General features: G+C 38.8%; 2 protein-coding genes across 11 annotated transcripts in view; one reads left to right on the top strand and one right to left on the bottom strand.

The window, feature by feature from the left end:
• Nucleotides 1–24,116, bottom strand: part of MIGA1 (mitoguardin 1) — a 41,518-nt gene extending 17,402 nt beyond the window's left edge. Inside the window, exons 1-8 of one of the 2 annotated variants that reach the window (XM_061451549.1) lie at nt 24,008–24,116; nt 22,751–22,921; nt 19,881–20,058; nt 19,203–19,339; nt 18,818–18,944; nt 18,217–18,353; nt 17,381–17,504; nt 338–438 (exon numbers count right to left, since the gene is read on the bottom strand). In XM_061451549.1, the coding sequence (XP_061307533.1) occupies nt 338–438; nt 17,381–17,504; nt 18,217–18,353; nt 18,818–18,944; nt 19,203–19,339; nt 19,881–20,058; nt 22,751–22,849 (903 nt within the window). In that variant the 5' untranslated portion in view covers nt 22,850–22,921; nt 24,008–24,116. Of the gene's footprint in view, nt 1–337; nt 439–17,380; nt 17,505–18,216; nt 18,354–18,817; nt 18,945–19,202; nt 19,340–19,880; nt 20,059–22,750; nt 22,922–23,014; nt 23,341–24,007 lie in introns of those variants that run through there. The other variant, XM_061451550.1, reaches the window with a different exon arrangement.
• Nucleotides 23,970–27,957, top strand: part of USP33 (ubiquitin specific peptidase 33) — a 44,863-nt gene continuing 40,875 nt past the window's right edge. For 7 of the 9 annotated variants that reach the window (XR_009743072.1, XM_061451542.1, XM_061451540.1 and 4 more), the window contains exon 1: nt 24,284–24,422. The gene's annotated coding sequence lies outside the window, so the exon portion shown is untranslated. Of the gene's footprint in view, nt 24,103–24,281; nt 24,423–27,957 lie in introns of those variants that run through there. The other 2 variants (XM_061451539.1, XM_061451538.1) reach the window with 2 other exon arrangements.

The following is a 27,957-nucleotide window of genomic DNA, read 5'->3' as shown; positions in this document are numbered from 1 at the left end:
ACTGCTATAGCCTCAACTGATTGTGCTTCTTCACTCATGAAAATCTATTTTTCAAAAGCAACTTCTTTTCAGAAAGAGCTGGGGAAGCATCCTGCCAGTGCATAGAGCAAAAAAAGAAAAAGGGGAAAGAATAAAGGCAAATCGATCCCAACTTCATAACTCAAACTGCTAGGAAGCTGGTTACAGCTAAGCAAGGAAAATTTCTAGTTTTCCCATAAGAGAAATATATTCTGCTTATAATAATTAGGAAAAAAAAAAAAGAAAAAAAAAAGATTCTTCTATTCACTATTCAAACAGATCAATGAAACTTTAAAGAAACAATCTTTAAGAGTCTTACCTCAGCTGTGGAAACAAAGGAGTCTGTTGATGCAATGCTTAATGTATCTCGAAGGCCGAAATCATCCATATTATCCTTTACAGTAATGTCTGTATTTTTATCTTTAGAACGAAAAAAAATAAGGAAAAGAAAAAAGACAAACTGACTATTAGACTATCAGAAAATTAAATTTCAATCTTGAAAGTGTTCTATACTTTAATGTAGGACTTCATTTGGAAGGCACAATATAATGCTACTGTGAGAGTAAATTCTGCTATGACCTGCTAAGATACATAGAGTGACTGTATTTTTCTCTCTTTGAAGTGGACTTATGAACATCATCTGTAATGAACAGAGAGAGAAAAAAATATTTCCCCAGGGTTTTTGCCTTTGCTGGACTTGTGACGATCCCTGTATCTAAAGATATTACTTTGCTATATTGATCTAAACCCTCTGTTAAATTTTAAACTGGCTGTGTTACATAACAAATACTTAGTAACCAAGAAATACAGTTCTAAATAAAAGTCTGTTAATTAAAAAAAGGTTTCAGCTTCATTTGAATTAATTGCATTTTCTGCTTCTTATGCCTTTTTTCACTTGCTGGTTCTTCAGGAGAGCAACTGAAGTTTTTAATCTTCACTGAACCCTCTTTGCCCAAAAAGCTTTTCCGTTGAAATTACCCATCCAAAAGCATTTCCTATAGTACTAGAAGTCTTAAAGCCTTTAAAGTAACTGATATTTTTTTGCTCAAAATCATCTGCAATACAGTTTCTCTCAGTTTTCCTTTATTTTATTCACCGATTTCAACTGCTGCACACATTACTAACATACATGAGTTTGTTTTTACTGTACAGAAACACTTTCACAGAAGGATTCAATTCATAACTCAGTAAGTCAGACTTTGGCTTGATGTGCCCCATACTACATTCTCGGTAGAGCACAGGCATTTATTTTGGGTTACTTTACCTTCAGACATTACACATGTGTTGCTAAAAGTCTGCTTTATTTCCAACAGTCAGCAGCAACCAGCTACTCAATGTCATCCAGATCTGTTGCTATGGCAATACTTCATAAGAAACACTATTACATAGCAAAGTGGCCAAATGCCAATATACCGGAATGGTTTACTCATCAATTGAAATGCTACAAATCCACATAACTTAACTATTATTTCGGTGGTTGTTATGGTTTTATTACTTGCGGACTTGGAATGACAGCTCAAAAATTGCACATAACAATAAATATGTCTTCGAGACAATTCACTGAGGGAAAAAATTACTAAAAGTTTACAAAAAACCCTTACTAGATTGAGTTAAGCAGATTTCTACTTGTAATCACAACTTCACCAGTATTCACATAAAAGTCTCTAATTTTTTCAGATCATTCTTAGTTTGTTCTTTCTTTGACCTCTTGAAACCAAGAGGAAAAATACAGCAGCATCCAAGTTGGTTGAGAAACAATCACATACTGGAATCTGAAAAGTTGGAACAGAAAACTGAACTGTGGTTTTTAAAGCATTTGCTTGAGGTTTGGTAAGAGCACATGAGTAACATGATGTTTCCTTCTTATTCCTGGCTCATAATTTGCATTAATCCACTTCTAATTTTACATTAAATGCTTTTCTAACATCAGTTTTTCACAGAAGCAGTTGCTGAAACTGCAATAATACTGCTAAACGCAGGGTAGTACAGGGATGTATAGCCTGTTGCAGATTTTTCCACTGAACCTCTCCTTTTGGCTAAATTGTTTTCCATAACAAATTCGCAATTAAAACAAAAGCCCTCTAGCACCTGGTTCAAATGTAATCCAAAGAAATTATTTTCCTGATCCTCCCAGTCTGTAGGCACATGTAACACTTAAGGAGAAGTAAACAGCTACAGTCACAAGTAGCAATGCAAATTACAAACTCCTACGGCAGTAAAGCATGGACCATACTACTTTTTTTTTTTTTCTTTATGGCCCACATCCAAAGAAGCATGGCCAGCAGTTCAAGGGAGGTGATGCTCCCCCTCTATTCTGCTCCCATGAGTTCCCACCTGGTGTACTGCATTCAGCTGTGGAGCGCTCAGCACAGGAGGGACATAGACTGCCTATTTAGTGGGAGGTGTCCCTGCCCATGGCAGGGGGTTTGTAACCAGAAAATCTTAAGGTCCTTTCCAACCCTAACCATTCCATTCCAGTCCAGCCCAGTCCAGTCTATTCGGAAGAAGTTCTTTACTGTGAGAGTGGTACTGGTACTGGACGTTCTGGACGCCCTATCCCTGGAAATGTTCAAGGCCAGGTTGGATGGAGCTTTGACCAGCCTGGCCTAGTGGAAGGTGTCCCTGCCCTTGGCAGGGGGGTTGGAACAAGACGATATTTAAGGTCCTTTCCAACCCAAATCATTCTATGATCCTATGTTACTTCTAAAGATCTTACTAACGTCTTCAATGAAACTGTTAAGGTAAGGACCCAATCCTTTTGTACACAAAAGCTGCACTTTTGTACACAAAGTGCAGCTGTCAAGTAATCACACAGATCAACTTCCTCACAATCCAAGAACACCTCCACCACTCTTACAGGGGAGTCCCAACAATTCCATGGACTGAAGACTCAAAGCCTTTGGGTATTGTCTGATAATGACTGTGCTGCTGTTATATGTGACTCTACAGCTCAATGACAACAACATATCCCCCAACCGACACTGAACTATTTAGCATGGGCTATGCAATTCATTACACAGATGTGGGTATAATGCTACTAAACTAAAATTTATTTTTCATATATGTAAGCCAATAATTGGTGCAAGTGAAGGAACCAGAGTTTCCAGCCCAGAACACTAGAGAATCAGGGGTTCTTTTGTAGAGTTTGCATTCAGCCTGCTATGGATTACATGAAGCTCTCAAGATAATAAGATTTTGAATACATCTATATTTGCTGAAGAAGTCATTATTCCAAGTTTCCTAATATGGGCCTAAAACTGTCACCTAGATTGTATGTTAACATGTTAGTTGAATATGAAATACATGTAGTTTTACTCAATAAAAATTCTTATTACTACTACAACAAAAAAAAAAGGCTCAAAATTTGCATGTTATGACAAAATGCTTGATTAAGAAAAGACTGGTAATGCTGAGTGAAATAATACCTTTGGCAAGTGATATGTGCATACAATGCACAGCCTCTCCAAAAAAGAAAGTACAACAGTCTTGTCACCTATTTTTGACTTCCTGGCCACCACCATCCTATCACCCTAAAATACCCTTAGCCAAGCAGGTCCTTATTGATACCCACACTATGCAGAGAGCACACTATTATGGAAATGTTAGGGTTGAAAATGAAGTTACGGCTGGAGCACATACCATGTGAGTACCCCGAGAAGATTCTTACCCACAAGAACATCAGAGAAAAAAAAAGGAGAGAGCAGCACAATGAGACTCCTGGAATGAACAGCTGTGAGAAGAAGCCAGCCGCCAGAGGCTACAACTGCTCCTGCAGTCATCCCTAGCTCTCTAATGTTGTCTAATACCTTCAGGAACAGAATACTAGTGAGTGTGTGAGCTTCAAATAAACTTTACTTATTTGAGAAGCCAGGGAGGTATTCTGGGTTCGTTTATATTTGTAAAGAGGATGAAGTAGAGTTTCAAATGTGACAATTACAACAGTAATTGACATTAGGACTCTTGGTGGTGGTGCCTTAAAATTCATATGTGGTTCTAAAGTTCGAAGAAGGGTCTTGAAAAAATGGAAGAATATAGTGTATTGCTAAAGCTTGTGAAATTAATACTAGCTTTATAAGATTTTGCAAGCAACTATCTATTTCAAACTAAGCAAAATCAGACCAAACCAAAATGAAGCTACTTCCACATTTATTCACAGAGTACTAATCTAGAATATTTATTTGTCTTTGCCCTGGTAGGTTTGTGTGGTAAAACAGACCACAAAACTAACCTTCTAAACTCTCAGAACAAAATCTGACCTTAGAGACAGAACTGCACACAATTAACTTTTTAGCATTCAATTGGGAAGCATTTACTTTCACATTATGTTTTAAAATTCTGAAAATTGTTTATAGATCATCTTCCCTCCATGCCTGAATGAAACATGGCACGAGTTCACAAGTGAATTTGGCACTTATGTGCAGCAGTTAAAAAAGGAAAGCACTTACCCACTGGCAAAGAACTCCCTGGGAGTTAAGGAATTTAGTTCTGAGTGCCACCGTTAAAGCCATGGTTTCCTATTCTTTCCAGCCCCCCCACTTCAGTGGAACATCATGGCAGTAATGTATCACAATCAGGAAAGAAAGATGAGAAAGACTCCAAAGCAGAGAAAATCTTGCAAAGGAATGCACTTATGAAAATTCAAGGTACCCCAAGAGTAGCAGGGACCCAGTATTCTGCCAGCCTACCATGCAGCCAGCAACTGTGTTATGTGCTAATCAGGTCCCTTAGATGTGTGGCTTCATGCCTAGACAAAGGAATTACAATAAGCAAGTTTAGAGAGCACACAAGTATGAATTACTACATAATTCAGTTTCCAGAGAATGTGTCACAGTCTTCTAGCTAGTCACAAGCAGCACAGTGGTTTGTCATCACTGTTGCTGAAGCATACAAAAGCAGCTTTATTTATGTTTATAACCAGTCATAACTCAGAGTGTTGACTGAATATTCATTAAAAAAAATAATTATCAGGCTTACCAAATGGCTATTAATGTACTACATGAAGTCTTACAGGATGCACCTAGAAACTAGTGAATTTACTGTACGTTGTGTTTATAAAAATAAAACAATCCCAACGTTCAGACAGCACTTTCTGATGACTGGGTTGTACAGCTAGAGGTTAAAAAAGGCAAGCCAAGAATGGAGTGGGGGGTCCAGAGACCATTCTGCGTTTAACAGCTATTGTTAAATTATGTGTTTACATTCTCCAGTAACAGAGATACCTGGGTTCAAGAAAGTACCTATAGGTGGAGGCATCTCACCCCACTTTGTATAAACAAAGCTATTATTGCCTTCAGCATAAAAATTTATTTCAAGTTAGGATCTTTTAAATATATCTAGAAATATCTATAAATCTTGCACTCTACCAGTACATCAGCTTGTATCACGAGTTAAACATGTTGCATGGCTCTTTGTTGGGACCATTCTGATGAAAACTGAAGTGATAGATTCCTTAAAAAAAAAAAACAAAACAACACTCCCCCACCAAACCCACAAGCAGATACTCCAGTGCTGTACAATCATCCAGCCTGGCTGCCAATATGTGCTCACTCCTCCAGCAGGTCCCTCTTGTGAGCACACAGTTTCTGCTCAGCAGTACTTGACTAGGAACACAGCAACGAAAGCTGTGGTCTAATGGAAAAGAACTGGGGGAAACGGAGTATAGGACAGCAACAAATACTTATCATTTGCAATTTTACCTTCCTCCTAGTACTCACAGACCTTCTTCACAGTAAGCTTTGGCTGAGCTAATCGCTGAGCCTTCAAATTACATCCTTAGGAAATACTGCAGTAGTTTTCATGCAGAGAATAATCTTCTGTTTTTGTGCAAATAGAAGGCCAAATCTCACCTCCTCAGTAAAAGCTGACTCAACCACGCTTTTATAACTGCTTCCAAGCATAGCTATAATCCACTAAAAAAAATCCACTAATAATCCACTCTAAATCCACTAAAAGACTTCCACTACAATACTCTAACACAGGTAATAAAAAGGCCCATTTTCCAAGACACTGGATGCTCACCTAATTATTGTTATGCAAAACGCAAGATGTTCTTCATTCACACTGTGTTCTGTATTTATTACTTTGATGTTATTCTTAATTCAAAAGGAGTCCAGCTGATTAAAAGCCAAGTCAAAAGCATGTGTAGAGATAACAGCAATACATTTTTCATGATTAAGTATAAGTAGAGAACACATATAAAAATTTAATAGTACAATCTGTTAAGTTTACATACATAAACAATAAAATCCACCTGAAAACTGAGATGTACTGATTTGCAAAATTTGTCATCTGGAAAAACATCCAACTTGCCTAAAATAGCCTTAAAATCTTCAAGAGAATTTCCACATACTTTGGAAAGAAATAACAGTGATTTCTGGAATGTTTATAATAATTTAGCTATTTTCAGACCTCCAAGACAGTGACTCTGTCCGTAAAGCTATATTATCTGCTGAGCACCATGTTTCAGGCTGTATAAAACACAACAACATGGCTATTGCTCTTTTATTCTAAAATAATAAAATCAAGAAAATTGAATGCCCTCATCCAGCAAAGGTAAAGACAGCACAAATTTTTTGTGTCTCAGTAATCATTTTAGTCTGCCCAAGTAAAAATCAAATAAAAGAATTTAAGCACATTTCCTATAATCCATAGGCACAGGTACATTAAATAACTCAAGATTACTAGGAAATATTATATAGCTTTGATATTCTAGAATGGTGATAAACCAAATGATCCTTTCAAGATCTAAATCTGTTAAACAACTCTTCTATAAATCTGATACCTGAATTGGAATATTTTCTGACAGCTTCATTTTTTTTAAGCAAAGAAATTGGCAAAAGGCTAGAAATATCAGTTTGTTATAGAGAATGTGACCTGTGAAAGCTGTCCCTGAATGTGCAACACAAAGCTGTCACCATTTCCTCTTCACAGGGGTACTCCATTCTCCTTCAGTTCAGAAAGCATCATATCTATTTCGCTCACAGCAAAGTCTAGTTTGAATTCCAGTGCTGCTTATTTTAAAACTTAGACTGTCCACTGGGGATTTATATCATGGCACTATGAAGGTTGCCAGATACCTTAGTCATCAGATTTGAACATCACTGCCTTTTCTTAGTTCTTCATATCCTAAAAACAAGTGCAACCTACCGCTATTTTTGCTCAGACACTTTCTAGTGACAATGGAATAGTCTGTTCAACCACATTCAGTGTGACAGTATGTTAACTCATTGTGATGCAGAGCAGATTCAAAATGCAATGTCATATTTACAGGAGAAGGAAGCACAAGGCTAACTTTGCAGCTTATAAATCTAGAATTAGCTCCTTTAATACCCTTCCTAAGCCAGAGGCCTCCACAAGCAGGTTACAGAAGTCTTCTCACCAGACTTGAGAGAGTCCCAAAACTAAGTGAATTTATCTCTTTGGCCTCAGTTCTACTATACCTGTGTACATCGACTGAAATCAGTGGGTACTTAAAGCAAGACATATATGCAAGTGCATTACCATCAGCATCCCTTGCTTCTTTCCAAGGCAGTTCACTGCCACCTTCTTAGTTTTCCCACCATGCACGCATTCCCAGAAGAGCAGACACATACAGTAATGAAAAAGGACAAGATGAGCCAGCAACTCTTGCTCTGCTCCTGAAACTTGTTGCTTTATAAAGTTTCCTATATTTTAATATTAAAAAAAAGAAGGAAAGAGTAAACAGTTCAGTATGCCAGCATATAGACCATTTTGCTGGATATAGCACAAGGGTATGGGACCATCCAACATGTTCTCTTCAAAGTAAGATTTTAAATGCGAAATTGCTAGAAATGTTTTTCTTTAGTCAGTGTTATTATCCTTCAGGGATGTTGACATTTCAAAGCATGTGAGACAGACTGACAAAAGGAACGCACATATTCATTTTTCTTCCTTAAAAAAAAACAACATACACTGCTTACCAGTTGGCAATTACACTTATATGTATGAAGACAGTATCAGAAAAGATCAATACCTTTAAGCCCTGGAATTAACAGATAGACAGAACAACTATATAACTGGTACATATATTTGATTTAGACTAACATTTGCATTCTGTATTCAGAATGGAGCCTCTGGCATATTTGACACAGGCAAACTCTGCAGGGACAGTATAATAATAATCTTCACTTGAATTTCAGGGCAGAACTGTTCTATGGAATTCTGCAGACTCCAGTGAAACTCTTAGGAATGTGACTAGCTTCTGCAAACCCAGCTGCACACAGCATACAGCTTAAGAACCTAAATTAGCAAGACACATGCTTAACTTTAAATAATAAGACTTAAAGAATGTCTTAAGTGCCCTACTGATTGGGGCCTGCTTGCATTCCACTTGCCCCCCAGAGCAGGAAAGAGTGAGATAAGAATCCTTACAAAGTTGTACTGAACAAAGAGTTCTTCCTCTGGATCTTTAGCCTACTAAATAATACCAGTTACCAAACTTACATTAGAAAAAAAAAAACAAAGTAATAACACTATAAGGTTGCTAAATACATTAGTGTTTATTAATACTTGAATTACATGTGTTAACACTAAAATTATAATGGAAGCAATGATTAGTACAACCTGATCCTGAAAGATAGCTTGACACCGCTAAGCATTGACACCGCTAAGCAGCTACTCAAACTGACGGAGTTAAAGCTGCTTTCTAGTCAATATATTAGTTACCTGTGATAAATCAAAGTAAAAGAAAGCAAAGCTTGTATAATACAGAATGCACATAATTTAGGCTCTCTGGAAATATGTATATGTTTACCTTTAAATACTTGCAGCATGTCTGCATGTAGAACAAGGGCAGCTTTAAATAGCAGTAGACAGAATAAAGCCTGGTGTGATCGACATGTGCTCTTGAATCAGCTACACTACAGCACTTTGCTATAAGCAGGATTATTAGGTAAGGTGGGTCACAGTGCACAGACCAGATATCCCACAAAGAATTAAGAGACTTGGCAGTAATTTATTAAAAAGTTTAGCTTGAGCCATCAAAAGGGAAATAAAGCACATCTTAAACCCAGGTATTTTTTTTGTAACAGGTTTATTAACTAACTGTATAAACATACGCATGAGAGAAAAATGACACCAAAATAATGAAGTTTACTTTCTCTGTTGTTATTTTTCACAGAACCCTTTGCTGTAACTTTGCACAAAAATTTATCTACTTCCACATACGGGCTCAGCTTTGAAACATTTCAAGCTGAAACTAGGTTTTAAAAAAATTACGATACAAAAAGGCCTTTAAGAATAAAATGCTTACACAAACTACTCAAGCCTGCCAGCTATAGGTAAATAATTAAACCATTAACTATATGCCTGGTGAATAAATGTGTATTGCTGTAGGGATGGGGTATGGCTAGTGCTAAATAACAAGCCCAGTAAACAGTAATTGCTGGACAGTGCTATGTGGATACACTATGACCATTTATGCCAGGCTGATGAGCCAGAGCTTTTGACTTAAATAGCAGCAAGATTTAAACATAGCAGACACATCAGTTAGGAAGAGTTAGCTTTTGCATGCACGCACACAGACACAATGTTTTCATTTTAAGCCTGTGAAAATAAATTGCAGAAAGAAGTTTATCTATTTTAGTCCTAACTGAATTGATAAGGGAACTGCTGTGTATATAACCCTACATTTGCTGATTTTATACAATTCTGTCAATATTCTATTGAGATACTGTGCTCAAAAGCAATTAGAAAAGCTCAATTTCTCCACTTTCAAGGTTAAACTACCAAGCTAAGAGAGCTGATTACCTTTGAAGTCTCAAACTCAAAACTATTACTGTCTATATCCCCCCCACCCTATTTTGGCTCTCCTGCCTTCATCTTGCCCAAGAATGTTTCAGACAAGCCTCTCAAAACCAGACCTTAATGCAAGAATAAATTGTTTTAGTAGAAGCTCTAAAACAGGAATTAGTTCCACGGGCCAAAACATGTTCTTGATCATCAGTTTATATAACCTCACACTATGATACTCAGCCAGGAAAATAAATACTTACCATGCCCTCTCTACTTGCTATCTGCCTGGTATGAACTTTTCCTGCCTCTGGAACATTTATACTTACAATTTATATAAACACATTGAAGGTGAGTGTATAATGCAATATACATAATCACATAGAAATTAAGTATATATACATCCTTTTTCGTAAGAAAAAAAAATTGTAAACTTTAACTTGTTAAGAATATATCAGGTTGGAACTAAATCATCTTAAGGTCCTTTCTAACTCTAACCATTCTATGATTCCATGATAAGAACATGCAAAAGGGAGGATGTTTCCACTTACTCCATACATCACTTTTCAAAAGTGGTCAAAATGAAGGCAAGAGGTTATTAGATCAAGCCCTGAGATGTGTGGAAAATGATCCCTTTCCTTTACACTAAAAGAAGGTAAATATGTGGACTTTTTCTAGCAGATTTTTTAAAAAAGGAGAAGCTACTGACTAAAACTAACCATCAGAATGGCCAACAAAAGAAATGCAAAAGGAATGCTCAAACTGTATGTTTTAAAATAGCGTTAATCCTGTGTGTTTACTGTTGTGGGCTAAGTGATAAGCACACAGATAAAACAGCATGCATTACCTAGTCCTACTTGAGTAGTACTGTGGGGCACTAACTGCATAAACTGCTGCACAAATGCTCCTCACTCATGTAAGGAACTGGATCAACTTCATTATATTTCCCCCTTTTTATCAGGGATTTAAAATTGATGGGCAGAGAAGAAAGTAAAAAGAGAGATGAAATAATGAAGAGTTTGCCCAAGTAAGTACACGGAACAAGGAAGCTCACACCAAGAGACATGGGGAGAGATGACTGCTCACATGTTGTAAGGAATGAGCAGAAACAGTTGAGAAATAGTAGAGGGACTTTGTGTTAGGAAGATTAAGCAGAGAAGTACAGGAACAGCTTACTGCACAGTATGGGAAATTAAATCAAGTAGGTGGATTGTGGCTCAATTCCGAATTGAGCCACAATGAATTATGAATTACAGCATGCAAGCTACTTCAGAGCTAAAAGGATCTAGTATTTCATATGAAGAGAAGCTCCTGAGCGAGAGAGACAGCTTAAGGAAAAGGAATAATCTGGTCATTAAAATAAGCAAAGGTGATTTTTATACATAACAGTTAAGTCCATGTGAGAGAAGCAAGTTTTAAATTGATAAGGAGTGAGAGAGACAAGGGCTTAAACAGGAGTTTTGGTGTGGACAGAAAGAAGATAGGTTTCAGGGATGCCATTTAAGGAGAAGCAAAAAGGTGTATAAATAGCCTGCACAGTGGGGTCTAAGAGCAAAGCTGTTGGGCAAATACAAACAAGGGTGCTCAAAAATCAGAAACATACTCTCTTTCTGATCTTATCAGAAGTGCTTTTGTAAATTTTTATCAATAGCTAACACACAATAAGCAACCTTGAGTTCTCCAGTGCTGGTTCTGTGCACAGTAAAAGAGATTACCTTGAGCCCTGCTGAAAAGATTTCAACTAATCTGCTTCACAATGAAATGGCACCTAAGCGCCAGCATTTAAGACAGGCAAAAATATACACTCCAGTTTATCAAATACCAACATAAAAATACAGATTATCAAATACTAATCTTTTTCAGTGCAAGTGACCTAACTGCAGGTCCACGCAAAGCTATTTTGTGGGTTTAGTATTGTATTGCCAAAATTAAAAATTATCACTGAGAAAGCCAATCCTTATAATCTTTTCATAGACACAACATTTGCAGATATATTTTTATTTACAGTTTTAAATTGACCTTTTACCCACCAGTCTTACTCTACTACCCAACATTGCATAGATGCGTTTCAGTAAAGAATTTTGCTGAAGACAATTTAGAAAGGAAGTGTTACTAATATTGGACAAATATGCCTTTATAGGAAAGTCTTAAATATTATTTATAGAAGACATACTATCCAATTCAAACATCTACCCTTTGAATATCTATTGTAAACCAGAAATAAGGGATTGCAGCAATAAGTTGCAAGACACCTCACAGTAAAATGCAGTAAGCTTCTGCAGTTACTGAACTTCCACAAACTGTAATAGCTAAATCATGTTCAAAATACATATTGATTTTTTTAAAATAGAATTGGAGTAACTTTTCTGGACTTTTCCTCAGGCTTAATAATATTGTTTTCTTTCCTTTATGAGAGCATTTCTTGGGATGAATATATTTCCACACTTAGAGAAAAAGTTATTGCTTCCTTTTGATTTCAATTCTGTTTCAGCCACTAGAAAAATGTTTTGTCCTTCTCTAAGAAATGAAGAAATCATTTAATGCACATTTATCATCAAAGATGACAAAGCAAGCAAAATTTTTCAAGCTATCATAAAAAGTTACGTGACTTTGAAATTATTTTATAGTATGTACTACTAAAGCACACCTATGTGAATTATTACAAATTGCTCACCTCCTCATTGGAGCCTGGCAATTAGAAGCAGAAACATTTCTTGTGCCTAACCAAATAAAATGTTAATGAAAAAATTTTAGTTTGAGTATATAACATTTCAGAGGCAGGAAGGAAAGGCCCCAGATATTCATTCATGGACAGTAAAACATTCTAAAAGTGTGTGCAATAAAGTATATAAGAATGAGCTTTCAATAGTTTCATTGATTATGCAAAGATTTTTCTTCCTTTTAGAAGCAGCTGGAAAAAAGGTTTCTAATACGCAAATATGTTCTCCAAAGAGTTCTGCCACTAGGTTAAAGGCTATGCATATTCTCTCCAAAATGCCAGGCATATCTCTGAGTGTGAGAAGAAAATTAAAAAAAGAAACAGACAAACCTTCCAACAACGCAGACCTTTGTGAGAGATCTTTTACTGCAGTAGCTCAAACAATTCATTTGTTTTAAATTGTATAATTAGGATAAAATAAAAAGTAAATATTTCTAAACAAAAATGTTCTCAATGCATAAGTTTTACTATTATTATCAAAAAGTGTAAGGGCCAGTGTACACAAATCACCATTAGTTTGAGTGCCAGTATTCCTTTTTGCAGTAGAAAATAATATAATAACACGATGTATTAGGAATTCAGTACTGAAAAGGAGCCCTACAATTTGAGAATTTTCCCCTCTGACCTGCAATTCTGCTTGTAAGTAAAGCTATTGTTTCTGTCCTAACTCTGCATTCCTCACAAGTTAGCTCGACTAACATTTTGGTCTGCTAGAAAAGATCTAAAAAGAATTAAAAAAAAAGAAAAAGAAAAAAAAGAGAACTTTTTTCAAGGACAGACTACAGAAAGTATTGGAAGCTTTTAACCCTCTACCCCCTCAGAAATAATAAGATGAATATTTTTTGTTTCACAGTTTTCTACCAATTGCCTCCTTCCTGATGCGAACAGCTTATGCCTGCCTCAGGAAAGCCTGTTTCTGGGTTTCCCATGCTGTTTCACAGCCCTAAATCAGCATAAAAAACCCAGCAGCCCTACATATTTATTTTAATTTCATGTCCAGAAGTATTTCTGCTATAGAAATCCTATTTTAACTTGCTGGTTTATATAATTCTGAAAGTCCAGTGGAGAATGCAACAACGATGAACACAACTGTGTTCCATTATTTCATCTATTTAATGGTCTTTTTCAGGGCTGTATTAATTGTTTATAACGCCACAATAGGTTACAGAGTTGAAATAATAAAAACAATAATCATTATTATTACTATTAACAGAATTATACCCACAGGGAAAAAAAAGGTATTTATTAATACCAGTATCTTCTGCACTGCTAAAAGTTGAATATTTAGAAATATCTAGAAAAGAAAATATTTAATTTACATATAACTAGGAAATAAAAAAGCATTTGGAGGTCCTAATTTACAGAAGGATAAAACAAAAGCTAATTAGACCACAACACATAAAGTAACTCATTCCTGACTCTCCCATGTAGCGTGTTACCATAGTCTCCTCCTGAAGGCTGTTTCTCAAAGCTGTTTGGCAAATTGTTTATCTTGCCAATGAACTAAAACTAGTAAGTGGGATCATAAAGTGAAAGCTAGTTTGTGGTATGATTGATCAATGGCAGCACTAAGATCTTAATCTGATTAGGTAGAGAGAAATGGTGACCAGGGAAGAATAACACTTAATAGTGTTGGGAAGGAGCAACACCTCTGACTAGTAGACAAGCAGAGGAGAGAGTGTTTTCAAGAGCCTCAGAATTCTGACAGATTTTACATAGAAAGCTGAAAACCAGAAACTGATGAAAATTTTTACCTTTGTAAGTTTCTTTCCTGACTGATTTCTGAATAAGAAGTGCCAGTCAGACATTTACGTAGCAAATCTTTTGATAACACTTTAGCATTTGCCCAACTGTCAGAGCTGTGCCTCCAGCTGTGGCTAACCACAAGTGCTTCAGATGGAGAAAATGGAAGAAAAATCCACAAACTAGTTCTGTCATGTCTGACAGAAAAAACACTGCAAAACATTATAAGCACTCTAATGACAAGCTGCAAGACTTATGAACCTATTAAGGACAAAGGCTTCTGCTTGTTCTTGCCAAGGCCCACAGAAGAAGAAAAAATAGCAGTACTAAGGGGAAACACTGATATGCAAGAAAGACCCCAATGACAATTTACACTCAAGTCCATCTCTTCTTCTCAAAGAGGAACAAAAACAACATTGAAAAAACCCAACAAAAAACCTGTCTGAAACACTGAAATACCCTCAACACAGTTCAGAGGCAACTTACTTCAGCACTCAACTTGTGCCACCAGAACAACCAGAAACTGGATCTACTTATAACTCTAACAGGGTCTACAAATCCCCCAGCACCACATACCTTTTCCATGTGTAAGTAACTATTCAAAACAAGTAAGTCACCTCTCAGTACTTTCTTCAGTAAAAAATTAGTCACAGGCAATCAAACCATGTTTAAGTTTTTCCAAAACATGGATCATTTTTATGGCTTGTTTTGAGCTGTCTAATATTTCTGTATCTTCTGGAATACAAATAGAACTGGACACAGCATTTTAAAGCCACATAAACCCACAACTGTATCTCTACCTCTATGGTGATGTTGTCCTTTACACAAAGCCAAGGATTATCAACTGTCTTTTTTCTACAGCAGTGTGCTGAGAACACAGACTGATTGCAATACGTAATTTTCCTAATGCATCCCAAGAGTGTTTATTATTTTTCTTTCAAGATCTCTCAACTCTATGTACAATCTGTACTAGTTTGGATTCAAATATGAATTGACGGTAACAATTTAAACAGATAATTCAGAGCAGCATTATTTACCTTGCCTTTTCATAAATTCAATGCTTCTCATGCTCTAAATAAAATTTTTGTATCGATTTCCAGCTTTACTTTATCATCAACCACATAGCTGATAAAATTACAGCCTTTGACGAAACATCTTCCCTCTAGGGAAGCAAACCTTTCACTTAACAGCAAACAGAAGTATAAACAAATGTTCAGGTCAGTGAACCAATTATTATAATAATCCCCCAAACTGCAGATCTCTCAAAAACCTACAGTCCAAGGAAAACTATCTACCACAGAACTGTAACAACTGGCAGTACTCATAGTAAATTAGCAACTCTCTTATTTCACAGGCACGATGCTTAACTTGGCTGTTGGAGCTCTGGGGTTGTTGGGTTTTGTTTGTTCGGCTGAGGGTTTTTTTTGTTTTGTTTTATTTTTTGTGGTTTTTGGTTTTGGCTTTTTTTTGTTTGTTTGGGGGTTTTTGTTTTTTAGGATTTGTAACTAAATTAGCAATTTCTCAATCATTTGGAACACTTTCTACTTTCCAAGAGCAATAAGCAGTAAACGATGGATTAGGGTGCTTTCTTACTTTCTTTGTCTAGATTGGGTACAAATCATCCAGGACTACTGATTCTGATTTAGCAGATGCTGCTGCTGCCTCTTTTGCAACAAATTATATTCATTCCTGCAGAGCAGAGGCACCTTCATTTCTGTTTCTGCTCAGAACTGTCATTTGTATTTTACAAAATTTCTTGGTAAAGAATGTTGTACTATCTATTTCATTTGCCCACTGGGATTTCATAATTTTCTTGGACTTTGTTATTCTTGTGACTCTTGAATCCTTCCATTACTGTTGTTAATACATGCACATGTGTGAACACACACAAAAAGGAAAAAAGGTGACCGAAGTTACTACTAGGATACTTCCTAAAAGAGTAATACAAAGCTTTAAATAAAAGAAGGTGAAACAAAGTAAGTATTACATGTGAACATGTACATTTTGGGTTAGCAAAGGAAAGTATCTTGACAGCAGCTTTCATTTTCTTTAACTAGGTTGCCAAATACAAGAAAAGAAAAACCAAGGTGGAAGGGAACAGACCCATTAGACAGCCACTAAGATTCTCCTAATTGTACTTTTCTCTCTGTCTCAGGACAGCTACCAAAAACCTGTCAATCTCAAAAACATCCTACTTCAAACATTCATACCCTACACTCAGTGACATATCCTTCAGGAAAGTAAATTATCTGAGAAATGTTGAGTGATATAATGTTTTTATATCTAGCATCAAACAAAAACACCCTCTGTATTAAATCCTCCAAGTTCCACAGTGCTTGGAAGCAGAAAGCCAGCTCTGACCTGAATTTAATTCCCACCTTACTGTATTTAGGGATTTCAGGATAACATGAGGGTTACGAGATGAGAGTGCTGCCACCTCGTGCCAGTCAAGTTGAAGCCTAACAAACAAGACTACTGACTAAAAAATGACCCCAGAACATGTTCTGCCTTTAAAGTCTGACAGTTACTTGAGATCAGGTGCTTGATCTTGAATTATGAAAGAGCATAATAGTATCAGGCTTTAAGAACACCTTAAACCAATTCTTTAAATAAAAATAATCAAACTATCTGTACTTAATCAGCATGTCTTGTAGCAATCACACATCACACTTGCCATTTAAAATCCTGGTTTTAGTCACTACTAACTGTGACACATTTCAATCACTAGGGATAAGAGCTTTAGTAGTAGATATGTATTTCAGACAAACTCTTTCTGGTTTGATTTTGGGTTTTTTCTTTTGTAAAAAATTATGACAAACAAAAAAAGTACATGCATACAGTCTGACAGTTCAAAGGTTATATATTCTTACTGCATAAATATTTAAATACCCAAGTCATAACCTTCAGAAAGTTAAGAAGCATTATGAAAATTCTCAAGTGTACTGACAAGCCACAGAGAAAAATATTTTCTCTCAGTTCATTCTTATCTAAAATACAAGCACTACATCAAACATTACCTAATAATGTAAAGACCCTGATTTTTTTTCTCTTCATTTACTGATAAATTCTCATGACTCAATATTTCATTGATTCTCCCCCCTCCAAGAGTTATTATTAAAACCAATAAAAATGTGAAATAGGAGTACTCACCAATATCATTAGCTAGAGAAGCAGGATCAGAGACCCCAAGGGTGGCTTCAAACTCCTCCTGAAGACGGTAAGCTCTTTGAAGAAGGGATTCGAGCTTATGAATGAATTCAGCACTAATGATATCCTGCAAGTGCACAGACATTAGAATATTTCCTATTTGTTTATAGCCTGTAAGATTCCTTTGTAAAATCGAAGACTATTAAGCTTCTAAAGATCAGACGGTGCCACTGGCACAGATGAATACTTCAACATCCAAAATATACACACTTTTTGAAACATACATTTGTATTATCTAGTTCAATAGAAATAAAGTCTAAATTTTAAAATACTTTACCTGTGATGTTTAATGCACTAGAAATAATGAAAGCCACACAGGTGTATTTCAAAGCATTTTTAGCATTTTGTTCATAAGAACAAAGGAATATAAATAAAGTTCATGCACATTGTGGCTACTCATAAATTGATCATCTTTCCCAAGACCTTTATCTTTGCTAAGCAGGTATCTTCTCACATAGTCATAAAACAAAGGGATGACCCAAGGGGTTTTGTGGAGAAACTAGTATGCTTGGTAGCTTGTTAATACCATCCAGAAGCAAACACTGATGCAACAGCGATTGCCAAAAAATAAATAATGCTAATTCTCTCCCCCAACCCTCCTCCAAATAAGCAACCAAAGAATCAAAAGGAACAAAACTAGATTTCCTTTAAACGCAATACCACTAATTTTAATCCATTCTCGGTATTGGTAATTGAATCAGAAGTTGAAAAGGTTCAGGAAACAAAGTGCAATGAATTGTTAGGGCAGCAGCAGTAGATTATAGATTCAGTATACTCACTTCTACACTTTCTTCTGCAATTGCATCTCCTGCTCCCAGCTTAATGGAACCACAACTTGCTTCATCTTCAACTTGCCTGTTACGGAAAGTTAGTGCCTGCTCCCACCGACGCAGTGCTTCTTCAAAAAGCTCCATACCTAGGGAAGATTAGGAATACCTAGATTCCATCAAACACACAGCTTCCATATGTATGTGCATTTTAGAGCGTTAGGAAACTTTGTAGCTAATAAGCATGATTATAGCAGAGATGTAAGCTTTCAAAACAACATTGATTTCCAGTCTAAAAAATAAATTAAAAAAATATATTTGCCTTTTTAAGAAGACAAAGGAGTTTACCAGTAAAGCAACAACATTCAATGTATTTTTCCTATTTATTTTTTTAAATAATTTGATGGATTACTACTACAAATACAGGAATAAAACAATATCTATTCTCTAGATCAAGTAAGATAAAATTATTTTACAGAAGTGTTCTTAAACACATGCCAACAGGATACTGTGAAAGGATACCACACTAATATTGTGTGTCACTTTACCGTAAACCCAAGAAATCATTTACATTCATTGTTAGTAGATAATGAATGTTCTTATTATGACTTACCCATCAAGTACAAATTCTCAGGTGTGGTCACTGGAATATTGACAAGCTTAATATCATCTTCATCTGCTTTATCCCAGGAATTTGAATTGCCACAAGCACAACTGTGACAAGAAGTGGCACTCTGAACCTTCAGAAGAAAATGAACAAAATTTGAAATGATGTTGCACAGAATGTCCTTAAAATTACATTCCTGCCAGAGCACAGTATAGCCAAGCTACCTGGCTAGAAGCTGTTTTTATTAACTAGTAAGTACAACGGCCTTCTCACTACCTCTAGTCACCTGCACAGCTTGCTCAAGAAAGTTGTTTCGGCCCAGTGAAACCATTAGGTACATACTCAGTGCAGGTTAGTAGACATTGAAGAGCCTTAAAACACTTTTGCTCACCGAGGCCAGGCTTTGAACTGAACCAGAGCATTTACTGAAAAGTCCTCCATTTGCATAGATACAAGACTGAGATCCTTTTTCCTTCACAGAGCTCAGAGAAAGGGTCAAGTTTTGCCGACTACTGGAACAACTAGAACCTAAGAGATACACTGATGTTAAAGCTGCTGCAAACTCAAAATAACATATTTTTCATTAGCAAGATCGATCAAGAATTGCATTTACTCTTTTCAATAAAATACAGTTTAGAAGCAAGCAACAATTATTCTTTTATTTACAGTTCTACATGAGAAACTATAAATTACAACAGTCAATATCTGTAACAATAACCATGCATTTGAGCACAATTATTTTCCCATCTTATAAAAAATTAAATTTGCTTTTCTCAGTATTGAGGTATATCCACAAGATGGCAAACTGGACTGTTAATACACTACCAATAAAAAAAGTTTTAATTCAAATTCATGACTAAAACTTCACCTTTGAGAACAAGACCAGCTTACTTTAAGACACTGTAATTTTGCTCCTCATCTGCACATTTTCTACTTTAACAATTCAAACCTACTCATCGTTAAATGAAAAGTTTGTTTTACTACTATACAGTTATGCACACAGCTCCCCTCACACCCCTTTTCCTCCCCTCCAAGAAAAAAAAGAATACTTGGGGGTTTCTTCATGTACCTTTTTCTGATGCAGCTGCTTTAGTACACTCTAGTACCAGATGACTTGGTTCCCATGCTGGCACTTTCTTGTTTTTCTTTCCACGTCTTCTTTTAAAGTGATGGGCCAGAAAAATAACAGATATCGCACTCACTGCTGTTACCGTTAAAAGCTTCTTTAACCCAGGTGAGAGCTTTAGCTGAAAAAAAGAGTGTGACTTCATTAGAAGTATATGCTCCTTAACTCCCACCCTTCCTCCTGCTCTCCCTTGGCCGTGTTTAACATAGGCTATAGCTCGTCTCAGGGAGATAAGAGATGCTGCTCACACACAGACTGTGAAGCAACCGAGTAAGGAAAAATGACTGCTACTGCTGAACCCAGGACAGGACACAACTAACAGCTTCTCAAAATTTGTGATGGCCAGTAGGTGACAAGGTTTACAAAGGGGTGTGACAAAGCAAGTGGCTGCACTGACAGTCATACTGCAGCACCGAGAACTATAAGGTATATTGCAAATCCATGAACTACAGGGATCTAAGTAAGTGACTTTCAGATTTTTTTTTTTTTAATTTATTTATTATTTTCAATGTCAGGACAATACAGGGCTTCAATTAATTCTCTAACAGCAAAAAAAGTACTGAGAAGAAACTCACCCTTCACAACTAGACTATCACTTGCACTGTGAAAGAGTAAAGATACAAAAGCTAGTATTTGCATGGTGTTTCAATTTGGGAAGATCATGTACTTAAACACATTTCTCTAAAGCTTTTTTGTCTTTTATTATTTCTTGCATTTTATTTTGGATACAGATCAGTCATGGGTTTACAGATGTTTAAATTAGTAAATAAGAATCACATATACAAGCAACTGGAATGAAAAGCCATTAACAAAGTTTATAAAATTCAAAGTTACAAGATATAAAACCAAGAAAAGAGTCATTTAACTGGAAACTAGAGTCCACATTTACAAAATCTTTAGGAAATCCATGCTGCTTGAGAAACAGACTGCTGGGAGAAAACAGTCCTTGGGGCTAATATGGTGTTTCTGAAACACGTTTCCTCATACAAGAGGAGAGCTGGCCACACAGAGTACCACTGCACTCTGGCAGTCACTGGTTGCTGTGCAATTGATTAATACTATCAGAGTTGTGTAATTTAAAGAAGCACTGAAAGTTTTGCTCCGCATGGAGCTCACAATCGACAAGTCAAAACCACTTGAGAGCCCTGTCCTTAGTGGTATTGTATCTTTACTGAGGCTGAAAAACCTAGCACTGTACTCTGCAAGAAGGAAACCCCTGACATGCAGCACAAACACAGAAAAGAGTTAATAACCAAATAACTGAGATTAAAACTTCAAAGTTCAAAAAATTAAATGCTAGAACTAAAGTTTCATAGAACTGTAAATGGATTTTTTTTTAAATTTGTGCCTAAACACATGCTCATGAATAAATTAACAGTGAAATGAAAACCTCTAAGGAGGAAAGCTAATAGATGCTCATAACAGAGTTGCACATGGCATTTTAAAAGGGCATGAATATGATGCAATGTAAAAAAAGAAATCTGTGATCTTGCAGTGAGAATTTCAAAGTAAAAAAAACAAACAGAAAAATGAGAAAATTATCAGATGCAGCCGAGACTCTCATTGTGGTTTTATATGCAGTAAAATTCTGAAAAGCATTTACATGCAAATCTGAAAAATGACATAGCTGGTGTTTACAAGCATCTACTTCAATAAAAATTAAATAGTCAGATTAAAGACATGGGTTTTAAAGGTAAAAGTTTATTAGGAACTGCTAATAGCTATTTTAAAAATTATTAGTGGCATTCCTAATTATAAACAATTTTTTCTTTTAGTTACTTTTGTCAGTGATTCATCATACAAAGAACAGAAAAAAATCTACTGAATCATATTCTGTACAACCAGCTAGAAACTTTTTTTCATCCCATGTATTAAGGCATCAGAATATGGTTCACTCTTCAAGAAATGAGGGATATGACTGAAGACTTAATACTTCATCAAGTAATTCTGACATTTCAGTCTATCATTTATCATGTATGTGGTTAGGCATACACATAGCTGCCTACCTGCCTACTAACACCTCTCTTTGAACCTCTACTACACAACTTACAGCTCCTCCTCCCTGCCTTTGACATGAAGGTGCTCTAGGGACAAATTTTATAATTCCCTGCAGACAAGAAGGATCAGCTTCACAATATTTCCACCTTTTCTCAGCCTTAAATTAAGCTCATAAGGTATTCCTCATCACCTACACTTGAGTTACTGCATTCCATGTTGCTAGTGAAAACTAGCCTGTAATATCAATGAAAGAAAATAAGTCATTTCAGGGCCGTATGTAAAAGGAAATACTATGATTAGTAGAGCCTTAGCATTTTATTTGAAGAAGCTCTTTCTATAAGTCAAATAAACATAGTAACATGCCACTTATCATTCAGATTAATTTGACGAGTGCCAATGGCAACCTAGAAAGTATTTCAGACCACACTCAATACTATTATTCAATATTTAATTATAGTTATGTTTAGTTTTTACACATCTAAAAGCTTCTACAAAAAAAAACCACAAACAAATTGAGGAATTTGGTATTTGATTTGATGAGAGCTATTGTGCTGTTGCAAAATGAAGACACATTGACATTGAAGATAAAGCAATCTCTTCAGTCTGACGTTTGATGATGCACTAAGTGTTTATTAGCAGAAAAAGACAAAAAAAACCCCTGCTTCTGTCAATGCTTTAAATAAACTAAAAATCAATGTATTCTGTACAAATCTAATTCACATGAGGCTCAGAAGAGCAAGTACAACATTACAATTAAAAGAATTAAACTTCTAAATGTACACCAAAAGTGACAATGCTTCAATAATATATATTACCTGGTTGAGAGAATGATACCAGGAAAGGGGAAGATGAAATACCCGTAAGGCTACTATCTTCAGAGAAAATCGTGCCTCAGTAACAGCTTCTTCTGACATGGCTCCTTCTCTCCCATAACCTCATTAAGTGACACTATCTTGAAAACAGCCACAGGTGGTCTCCGGAATACCCTGTCAAATAAAGGATATATACTAAATTATGCAATAAAAGCCCAGATAGCTTTCTTCTACAAGTTTGAATCTCTTAAATAACATGTATATGACTTGTTTGATTGATGTTTCTGACTGGAGATTTGTGCTTCATGAGGAGACAGTGAATTTGCTGATTCAATTTAGGCCCCATTCCTTCACACTGCTCTGTGCAGACACCTGTGCACGTGTAACCAGGATCTACAGAGGACTCAGCCTGCTTTTATCACCTGGCAGTTCACTTATATTCTCTAAATCCATTCATGACAACAATCCCATTTCACTACTGTTGGAAGAACCTGTTTGCCAGCTAAGAGAGTTAAGATCTGAGAGCAGCCTGAAGTTTATCTCATTCAAAAGCCTCATTTTTACTGCAGACACAATGAGGAACAAACACTATACCCTGACATAATCTCCCCCATTAACAGGGACCATTCCCCCTTACTCCCTGATGCTAAGCTTCTGTCCGTAACACCCAAGACCGCAACCGTGGCACGGAGCGAGCTGAAAGCAGAAGGCGGGCCCGCACGCCGAGGGCGCTGGCAGCCCTGCCCACTGGCCATGTCCCTTCCTCTGACCCTGCCAGGCTGCGCTGCCCGGAGCAGCTTCCTGGGGCACAGGAGCCTCCCCCCGCCGCGGGACAAGAACCACGGCCCGGCCGGGCGCGGACGCACAACGGACCCCGCTCCTGCAGCTGGTCCCATTGTGGGCAGGAGCCACCTCCGCCCGGCCCCTCCCCAGGTCCGGCAGCGCCGGCACCGCGGTAGGGACGCCCAAGCCTTGCGGCGCCTCGGGCTGGCGACGGACACTGCCTAGATGGCAGCCCCGCGCGCCCCTCAACCTCCATTCTCACCGCGGCAAAGGCGGACGCACCTTTCCGTGAGCCGAGTCCCGCCCTACAGCTGCCGCCCCCTGTTACCTGCCGAGAGCCGGGGCCGCAAGCAGCGGCCACAGCCCCCCACGGGCCGCTCCCTCCCTCCCCGCACCAGCAGCTGCTCAGAGACCGGCCGGAGATCTGCTTCCGGGCCACCGAGAAGCGGCTAAGGTCGACCGAGAGACAGCCCTTACCGCTGCCACGTGAGGGTGACCCACTCCGCTAGGAGTCCGCGTCGGCCATCTTTACACAGGGCAATCTCCGCCTGCGGACCACCGGGTAAGGCGGGGTGAGAGGCTAGCTCCTCCATCTTTGTGCGGGGCAATGCTCATATGAGCGGCGGAGACGCTGCGTGCAGCCATCTTTGTGCGGGGCGCGTCCTGGCGTTGCTGCGGCTGGTGTCTGTCTGGTCCTCCCTGTGAGGAGGTACTGGCAGAGCCATAGCCTGGGCGCGCAGCTCCTCCAGCACGGCGGCTTTCTGCACTGCCGCGTCGCTGGCGGCTGAGCGCCGCTCCCGGAGGCGGCTCGCCGTCGGTGCGAGCCGCGGGGCTATCTGCGGCCCGTCTTAGCTGTGGGCTCCGCTCACGGTGCATTCTCCCGGCTGCTCCGGTAAGAGGGCGAAAGTCTTGCAGGCGGTGGGGAAGGCGGGTCGCGTCCGGTGTCCGTGAGGGGGTACAGGAGCGCAGCGGGCTCCGCTGTGTCTCAAAGTCCAGGTCGGCTTGGCCCTCTGGGCTTGTTGGCACGGTGATGGCCGCCGGCGGCGGGAGCCTTCTCAGCGGCCGGGGCGCCGCGCTCCCGGAGGGCTGGGCGGGGGCCGGGGCCGGGGCCGTGTGCGGCAGGCTGGGTTGCCTGCCCTGCTGGGCCGCGGGGCGGTGGATCGGTGGTGCTCGGGATGCCCGCTCCGGGTCAGCGGGTCGGCAGGGAGGTTGCTCCGTGCCCTCCCGCTAGCCTGCAGAGGCTGGAGAGCCCGGAGCTGACCTCTGCAAATACCTGCTAAAGCCGAAGCCGTGCGGCTTCAAGGGTACATTTCCGAAAAACAGTTATTTACTTGCAATTTATGCCGTTCCATGAGGTATCTACACGCTTAGATCACCATGTACGAGGGATGAAACAGATTGGAGAAAAGTCTGGAGTCTGGTATAGCACCCAGTGGAAAATCACTGTGGACTTCTGCTTGCGGGCAAAGCCTGGGTTAGGAAAATCCTCTTGCGTCCATAAAGGTCAGCTAATGGGTTTCAGAGCTGGCGTTTAAAGTGGTGGAAGAAAGACATGAATGGACAGTCTATATGCTGTGAAAGGCAGTATAAATTGAAAAATGGCTAACCCTGTAAGAGAATATATCTTTAAGTTCAGTATTTTTTGTATATCCTTTTCTTCTGAAAACAATATTTTGTGACAGGAAAAAAAAAAAACAAACTAAAACCCTCTAATGAAAGTCACTTAGAAAAAAATTGTGTCTTGCTTCAGTGGATAGCTGGTGGTGCCTGAAGAGAAGGACCAGGTGTCTTTCACCAGCTTGCTGAGCATGCTTTTGTCGTTTACTGGGAAATACCAGGTTTTATTCTAAATAGGCAAAATAAGCTTCCTACCAGATTGGTGCTGTCTTTTGAATATGATGCTCTTGTTTAGAGTTGATAGACTTAAAAAAGATAGGAATAGGGAGGGATGGGAGATGAAGATCAAAACCACCTACTGATTAACAGAATGCAACAGAATTCGGTGTGTGAAATTAATCTTAATATTATCTATTATTTTGGGGGGGGTATTGGAACTAGATGATCTTAAGGTCCTTTCCAACTGTAACTATTCTATGATTCTATTTCTTAACCTAAGAAGACTGTTCTCAAGTTTGGCTAAAGTATTACTCATGTGCATTGTTATGCAGAATTAATTTCTGTAATAAATTGTCAATCCAGTAAAGATTTTAAAGAGCAACACAGTTCTTCAGAAAATTGGTAGGAAAATATACAGCTTAAAAACCTGAATATGTAGGTTTGAGGGTGTATCTTCAATGGGCATGTATAGTATGGAGTAAATGCTGGTTTTTTTTTTTCTCTGAATTGTGAAGAATGTCTATATGGTAAGTACTTACTGAAGTTCCAGAGCTCTTTAGTATGCCAAGTAACAACATTGCACCTCTATGTCACTGCTACTTTGTTGCCATAAAATGAATATGGTTGTTAAATTGTTCCAGTGCATACCTTGTAAAATAACTTTGAGTGCAAATAATCCTGAGTTTAGAGTTTATTGGTTTGATACGCTGTTAATTCAGACTTGTACAGACAAAATAATAAAAGCCTGTAATGAAGATACAATTACTGCTTCAGGTAATTGCTGCTTTCACAATAATCCTTCACAATAATCCTTTTATTCTTAAAATAATCTGCCAGCATTTGCTTACTGAACAAAAAAAAAAATGGTCTGTTAAAATGGCTTCATATTAGGGGTATCAGTGGAGTAAGGATATATACTTGTTTATTTCAACAATTGTTGAAATTTTAATTACTGTAACTAGGCAGATAACTTAAAATGTGTTATGCTTTTTTAGGAAATATTATGCTTCCTGCATGAGCCTAAGACCATTTGCGAGATCAGTTGAATTCTTTTAGTGTTTAACGGGATTTTTCTGCATGGATGGTAGATCTTCTATGGTGTGCATCATATAAGTCTTTGATGCTGTGGAATTCTGCTGAGTAATAAATAGGTTGCTGGTCACCTCAATTGCCGAGGTGAGTAGCTCAAGAGAGGACGCGTTCAACACCTGAGCAGGGGGAAGCTCAGCGTCCAGGAGCCTCAACTCAGAGCAGCGGGAGCCTCAAGTCCTCGACTGCTTCTGACGGGAGCAGCTGACTCACAGGGGGCGGAGCCAGGAGGAGGTGCACCAGCCCTGAGTGGTTAAAAACCCGCCCCAGGGAGCGCGGCGAACAGGACGTGGCGCAGCGAGCTGCGATGGGGAGCGCTCGCTCCTGACCAGGGCCCGGTCCGGGAGCTCTGCTCTGGCTACCCCGGCGGTGGCCAGCGTCGACACCCAGACAGAGCCGATGAGAGGGGAGGCTGCAGTGCGGAGCTCGGAGTGTAGAGAGTGCCTGCACTGGTCTGGTGAGGGGAGGGTGCGCAACGGGCAGGGCTGCACTCGGTGAGCTCTGGCGGAGGCCCTCCTGCAGCAGCGGCTGAGCTGCGGGATGCTGTCAATAGACTAAAAGATGTCAGGGAAGCTGAGGGGAAGCAGGACTGTTTGCAACAGGGCCAGACTGTGCAGGGGCTTCAAGCGTCCGTCGTAGCTCATGCAGGAAAGAAGGAGGCCGTTAACCCGGGAAGCTGGGAACTAGTAACAAAAACAAAAAAAAAAAAGGAGGAAGAGGACAATTAAAAGCAAGGGGCTTCCTCCTAATTCTGATGTCCCCCCCCAGAGCAGCTTTGCAGTTCTGCAGGGAGCTAATGAGGAAACACACTTGCATCATGAACAAGCGGCTGATGCACAAGTAAAGAAGATCACTACTGGTGCTGCCAGGAAAAAGCATCGGGTTGTAGTAGTAGGGGACTCTACTTTGAAAGGCACAGAGGCACCCATTTGTTGGCCTGACCCAGTCTTAAGGGAGTTGTGTTGCCTACCAGGGGCTTGGATCAGGGATGTTGCAGAGGGGCTGCGTGGTCTAATAAGCCCCACTGACTATTACTCCTTGTTGTCCACGTGGGTGCTAGTGATATAGATAGCAGTAGCGCGGAGAACATTAAGAAGGACTACAGAGCCCTGGGAGAGGTGGTTAGAGGCTCTGGCGCTCAGATAGTTTTTTCATCAATTCTCCAGGATAAAGGGGAGGACCTTAAAAAGCCTAGGTGGGTTTGACAGGCTAATAAATGGTTAGAATGGTGGTGCCATAGTCAGGGGTTTGGGTATCTAGAACATGGGACTCAATTTGGGAGGCCAGGTCTACTGGGGGCTGGTGGAGCTGGTTTTGGTAGGAGGCTTGCCAGGCTGGTCAAGAAAGCTTTAAACTAGATGTGTTGGGGGAGGGGTACATCATTCCATCCTAACACTCCCAGTCAGTTGCCAGCACCTATAATAAATGCTGGGAGCAATGTAGAGCTATCCCAGCCGCTCCAGCCAATGAGCCGGCTTCAGTTGGAGCTCAGCTCAGATGCC

This window comes from Pezoporus flaviventris, unplaced genomic scaffold (assembly GCF_033815535.1).
Source record: "Pezoporus flaviventris isolate CSIRO_AGI_PZ_B2104156 unplaced genomic scaffold, CSIRO_AGI_Pfla_v1 ptg000013l, whole genome shotgun sequence".
Classification (NCBI taxonomy): domain Eukaryota; kingdom Metazoa; phylum Chordata; class Aves; order Psittaciformes; family Psittacidae; genus Pezoporus; species Pezoporus flaviventris.
This window is presented reverse-complemented; position numbering and strand designations above follow the sequence as displayed.